This window comes from Anabrus simplex, chromosome 5 (genome assembly GCF_040414725.1).
Source record: "Anabrus simplex isolate iqAnaSimp1 chromosome 5, ASM4041472v1, whole genome shotgun sequence".
NCBI classification, from domain to species: Eukaryota; Metazoa; Arthropoda; class Insecta; order Orthoptera; family Tettigoniidae; genus Anabrus; species Anabrus simplex.
In genome coordinates this window covers 275,803,987-275,810,461 of record NC_090269.1, presented here as the reverse complement: position 1 = coordinate 275,810,461, position 6,475 = coordinate 275,803,987, and the positions used below count along the sequence as shown (strand labels likewise).

The 6,475-nt window shown below is 39.0% G+C and overlaps 1 protein-coding gene across 1 annotated transcript in view; it reads left to right on the top strand.

Annotated features, from left to right (window-relative positions):
- The window catches only part of unc-13-4A (BAI1 associated protein 3), an 824,271-nt gene that overhangs the window by 553,177 nt on the left and 264,619 nt on the right, over positions 1-6,475 (top strand). The window contains exon 11 of the mRNA XM_067148123.2: positions 5,951-6,075. Within this exon, the coding sequence (XP_067004224.1) occupies positions 5,951-6,075 (125 nt within the window). The remainder of the gene's footprint in view (positions 1-5,950; positions 6,076-6,475) is intronic.

The following is a 6,475-nucleotide window of genomic DNA, read 5'->3' as shown; positions in this document are numbered from 1 at the left end:
CAATTTTCTCTTCTTTTCCGAAGCTGTCCCATACATTTACCTCGTTTCCGTACATTCTTGTTACAGTCACAACAGCACAGGATCGAATTTTGAAGAAGTGTCTAACAGTTATTTCTTTTAAATTGGAGACCATGTACTGGTACATTTATCATTCAAAATTTTCTCCACTACAAGATTTGCACCATTTTGCATTATATAATGCTTATAGTCCCTATAGAGACCTCACATTTAGCCTACAAATTAATTTCATAACATCACAATTTAGTTTCTTTAGATCACCCAAATTTAAAAAAAACGAACGTTTCAGAGCTTGAGTCAGAAAGCTCAGTTTACAAGCTGTCTGCATACAGGCCTACCACAGATCTTGGTTTTCAATCTGCATTTGTTGTACTGCCACCAATGTTAAACAAATTATTTCTGTCATATGAAGTGAAGTTTTGACAAATATTGTAACTGTGGTGTTTGCATGTTAAACTCATATTGCCAGACTTTGGGGGCAGAACTGAATATTAAATGATCAATGTGACTGAATTAAGGGGTGTAGTAATGTCAGTGGGAGCTGGATGCAGGTTTAAGTCAGCAGTTGAATTAGAAGGTGTAGCAGAGGCAGCGGAGGCATAATACAGATCAGAAGGGAATCTAAACAACCTCTATCCCGCAGTAGAAACATTACTACAACTAGGTGCAGAACAACCCACCTATATGTAATAAATATCCACACAAATATAAAACTATTCTGTTCATGCACGCGGCGATTAAAACAATACGTTCAATGTGACGAAGCGACCGCACATAGGAGAAACTAGAGTTGGATCACATGGCCCACTGCACATGTATGAACCAAAATGGCGGCTAAGCATACCCACCTTATAGAGCCTTACATATGAGCATGCACAAACACACAGGAACATGAAGTTGAATTGCATTTAATCATTTCTATTCATTGTATTTACCATATATGTTTAATTTTTTATATTTTTGATAAAGTCTTATGAGAAGGAAGTTTATGTTTTATACCTACTCAGTCTTTTAAGAAGACCGAGCTCGATAGCTGCAGTCGCTTAAGTGCGGCCAGTATCCAGTATTCGGGAGATAGTAGGTTCGAACTCCACTGTCGGCAGCCCTGAAAATGGTTTTCCGTGGTTTCCCATTTTCACACCAGGCAAATGCTGGGGCTGTACCTTAATTAAGGCCACGGCCGCTTCCTTCCCACTCCCAGCCCTTCCCTGTCCCATCGTCGCCATAAGACCTATCTGTGTCGGCGCGACGTGAAGCAACTAGCAAAAAAAAAAATGTCTTTTAAGACTGAGAGTGACTAAATCCATAAAAAGACCGTGCATGACCAATTAACGGTTAAAGTGTATACAATTTTCTTTGAAACCATCTTAAGGGTTTTCAGCTTTCTTTTCAAGATCATGTAAGAGAAAGGTTGCCTTTGCTGAATTTTGTTGAAAACAATTACCTGCATTAGCTTGTACTTGGTGGATTTTTGCTGGGAAAAAAATTAGTTCAAACAGTCTGGAAAAACAGGCACTTTTTAAAAATTCTGTAGCCAGTGATCATAAGGAATGAGATAGAGAAAAATGTTTTGTTGTACAGTTTCAGTAGTATACTTCAGGATTTTGATTTCAGCTTTTTTTTTTTTTTTTTTTCCCCAGCTTCTTTGCTAATTCTACCACATGCAAAAATTTTAGTAGCCTCTGTGGCTCAGATGGCAGCGCGTCGGCCTCTCACTGCTGGATACCGTGGTTCAAATCCCCATCACTCCATGTGAGATTTGTGTTGGACAAAGCGGAGGCGGGACAGGTTTTTCTCCGGGTACTCTGGTTTTCCCTGTCATCTTTCATTCCAGCAACACTCTCCATTCTCATTTCATAGCATCTATCATTCATTAATAAATCACTTTGGGAGTGGCGACCCCATCGTACTAACAGCCTATATCTGCTTCATTCATTACATTCCTGACCCGGTCAATGACTGGAAAACAGGTTGCAGGTTTTCATACTGCAAGCAGAATTTAATGGCATTATACCTATTGCACCAAGAAAATAGGAGAGCATAAGAATTTGCTGAAAAATGAAAGAAACAACTTTAAAATATTCTGGTAACATGTGAAGAAGAATTTCAGTTTTGCCTAGGAAACAAAGAAGTGCCTTGTAAAAGGCCAAGAATTTTGTTATAAATAAAAATAGAACTGCTTCTTTATCATAGGCTGTATTTGAGAATTTTTGGATACATTGATCAGTAATTTGTGGAATTGATTTTCAAACATAGAAAAACTTGATATTTTAATGTATTCCTGCATTATATATATATCGTATGGCTTTACAAGTACACAAAAAAAAATATCAAATGGAAATGTCCAAATTTGACAACCAGTCCAGAGCACTCGGAGTCACTTGATGTAGAAGCCTCAGATCACCATTAAATGCTCGAAGTGGGCACTCCTTAACGATGTGCTCCATTGTCTGCTCCTCCGCTCCACAGTCGCAGTCAGCAGACGAACGGAAACCCCATTTCTTCAATATGTAGCCACACCTCCCTTGACCCGTCCTAATTCGGTTCAGCTTCGACCAGGTTTGACGCGGCAGTTGGAATCCTTCAACCTTCTTTGTTGGATCTTGAACCAAGTGAGCGTTGTTGGGTGGATGTTCATGCCAACGCTGTCGCCACTCAGAGGTCATGTCGAAAGAGCTGATACTTTTAAAATCAGTCCAGGGTGGTTTGCGTGATTTCAGACGAGTTGTTGGTGGGTGTTGTAGGGCATCGTACAAGGGAGAGTTCTTATGAGAAGAGATCTTCTTGAGCAAGTTTACCCTAGCTGCTTTCCTCCTTAGATCTGGCGGGGCAATATTAGCTAAGACAGGTAACCACTGAATGGGAGTAGATCTGACAGTACCAGTGATCACTCTCATGGCTTCATTAAGCTGGACATCAATCTTTGTTGTGTGAATGCTGTTTTGCCATACAGGAGCACAGTATTCACCAGCAGAATACACAAGAGCGAGTGCAGCAGTGCGTAGGGTATTGGCGTCCGCACCCCAGCTACTTCCGGCAATCTTGCGGAGTAGATTCACTCTGGAGCCAAGTTTCTTAGATAACGTGATGCACTGTTGTTTGAATGTCAAGGACCGATCCAGAGTGATTCCTAGATATTTGGGATTGTAGTTATGCGGTACTTCGGTTCCGTCGAAAGTCATATGTAGCTTCCTATGGGCTTCCTTATTATTTAGATGGAATGCAGTAACCTCAGTTTTATTTGGGTTAGGTTGAAGTCTCCATTTATGGAAGTAGTCATTCAATTTCGTCAGATCACTTGTCAGTACATTCTCACAGTGCATAAGACCTTTACTCTGGAAGACTAACGCTAGGTCATCTGCATACTGGATTTTCAATGAGTCAGTGTCTGGCATATCATGAATATACAAGTTAAACAGAATGGGGGCCAGAACTGATCCCTGAGGTAGGCCATTGTTTAGAGTCCTCCATCTGCTAGACTGTCCGTTCAGAAACACCTTAAAGCGTCTGTCAGAGAGCATGTTGTTCACTAGAAACGCCAGCTTTTGACATGGGATGATTTTAATAAACTTTGACATCAAGCCATCCCTCCACACAGTGTCATAAGCTGCTGTAAGGTCCACAAAAACTGCAGCTGATCGGAGACCTCGTTGAAATCCAGCTTCAACTAGAGTTGTCAATGTTAAAACCTGGTCGCAGCAGCTCCGATGTTTCCTAAAGCCACCTTGTTCAACAGGGATGGTTTGATCAATAGCCTCTTGAATGCGATTTAGAATAAGAATAGGTCACGCTGAGTAGCGATACTGGCCGGTAGTGAGAAGCATCCATTCCGTCTTTGCCTGGTTTCAGGATGGCAATTATCTTAGCCTGCTTGAAAAGCTTTGGTAATCTTCCAGTTCGTAGAATTTCATTGAAGAATTCAATGAGCCACAATTTTGTTTTAGGTCCTATGGCTTTAAGAAACTCTGGATATATGCCATCAAAGCCAACAGCTTTATTTACCTTTAGCATATTCAAGGCTATATCAAGTTCCTCAATGCTGAAGTCACCTGAATAGTCAGGATGTGGTGTTAGATTGGATCTCTTTATGTACAATTCATTTCTCACGATTCGTGTATGTGCCTTGTCAATTTTAGCTTTCGAATTCTTCATTAGTCTGGATGCAACAGCATTGGCATTCACATGTGGGACTGTGCTTGACAGCCTTGGATCTGTACCAAGTTTTCTTATAAGGTTCCAGGCTTTGCGACTAGAATGTGTAAAGTTAAGTTCTGCCACTGTTTTATGCCATTTTTCTCTTCTGTTCTTATTGAGAGCTCTCAAAAGGTTATCAGCTGTTGTGTCATCGTGAGATTCTTGATATTTAACATACAAATCATTGCATTCTTGAGACCATCCGGGGATGTATTCCTTCCGAAACCCACGTGGAATATAGTTTTTGGCATTAACTTTAATAGCACGCACAAATCGTTCATAATTGGATGGAATTGGGGGAATCCACTGAACGGTGTTATCAAGACCTTTCTGAAACAGTTCCCAGTTCGCAAGTTGAAAATTCCATCGAGGTTGTGGGATGGAGGTTACTAGTGGAATTTCTGTACCATAATAAATAATGACTGGCCTATGTTGGCTGTGTGGGAAAGACTTTTCGTTGTGTCATATCATTATTTCCAGATTTAGATACGATGCACAGATCAGGGGAATAATCCTTTAACCACCTACCAGATCGGAAAGTTCCTGGATCTTTAGCATTGTACACAAGCTGAAGATTGTACATATCCATCCATTCATTTAGAACTGCACCACTGTCGTCTTCATTCAGATATCCCCATACATAACTATGGCTGTTGAAATCACCGACATACACTACTGGGTGACTGAAGGATCTTACAGGAGGATTTGGCCAGCTGACTTGTGGAGGTTTATAAATATTTACTACAGTGATGCCGGCAATCTCTACAGCCAAAACAAAAACATCTGCTGTTCTGTCCTGATAAGTTACTTTGTAGTCGGTGAGATGGGACCTGACATATGTAGCAATACCGTATTGTTCATCATTTATGGCTCCAGCCAGATCATAACCATATATCCTTCCTCTTCTGTAAAGATCTGTGTCATCCTTGGTGTGAGTCTCCTGTATTGCTATTATATCTACAGTATTCTGCAGCATCAGGCATGAGAGATATTGACTCTTAGCAGTTGAAATCGATTCGATGTTTAAGTGACATATCCGTAAGTTGTTACCAATGGAAATTGATGAGTGTTCCTTGCTTGGTTGGTCCTGAAAAGGACTATGCGTAGATAAGTTCTCTTGCATACTTGTTGCTGTGTAGCAGCACCTTTGTGGAAGAATCAGCCGGTCAAACCGTTGCCCAGGGAACGCCCGATTGCATTAACCACAATTCACGCATATCTCAAAAATACTCAAACTCAGCAAAGACTGTCTACATTAAAGAACTGCTTGCCATAGAAAGAAACCTCTTGAAAACTATAGAGAAGACTCCAGTTATTCATGACTCTGTAATAAATGTTTTTGCCTAGAAAATTTGTATAATGAAAACAAGTCATGAATTTGAGATCATCATACAAGAAACAAGAGGTATGGTATGCTACATTCACCTAGAAATTTTGTTAGTAGGTTACCATCTTGAAGTACAGGTTCAATATTTCATTTGCTGTAATAATTGTAATATATTCAATATTTTGCTTTAATGTAACTTAAAATAGTGTGTTTCTCCGTGAAACTAATAAACAGTTTGTTTATATACTTCCAAAATACATTGGAGTTCTTAAATTTGGCATCAGTCAGGAAGTAGTTTTAAAACAATTTTGATAACAATTTTGGAACATTCATGCTCTGCCACTGACTGAAGAACTTGTTTTTAAAATAATTTGGTACATAACATTTTTTTTCTTTCCAAATTTCCTTCAGGAGGAGTGCCTGGCAGAGTCTTTCAATATGTTCATAGATTATGGACTTCAACTTCTTCGAAAGCATCGTCAATTATTTGCCCCACACAACCGAATAGCCATGTGCAGATTAGATTATCTTCTCAGGTAAGATAAAATATATATAACTCCATAAAAATGAAATTTAACCTTAAAATAGACAAAGTATATAAATTAGCAATAGGGAATTGTAAGTGTATATCACTAACTTTCTCTTTCTCTTCTGACTATTGTATTTTTAATATTGTATTCTGTCTCATGAATACACTTTCAAACACTTGTAAAGAGGCACTTAGAGTGTAACATCATCAGTATTCTGATGTTTGATTACTTGCTTAGATATTGGGGAAATATCCATTTTCTTATCTTCTTTGATTTATTTAATATCTCTGTAGACATATTAATTTAAGAGCAACCTGTCTTTTTTTATGAATTAACTGGAGGATTAATAATATCTTCTGTAAGTAGTCTATACAGAAACTATTTGGCTTTACTACTGTGTAAATAT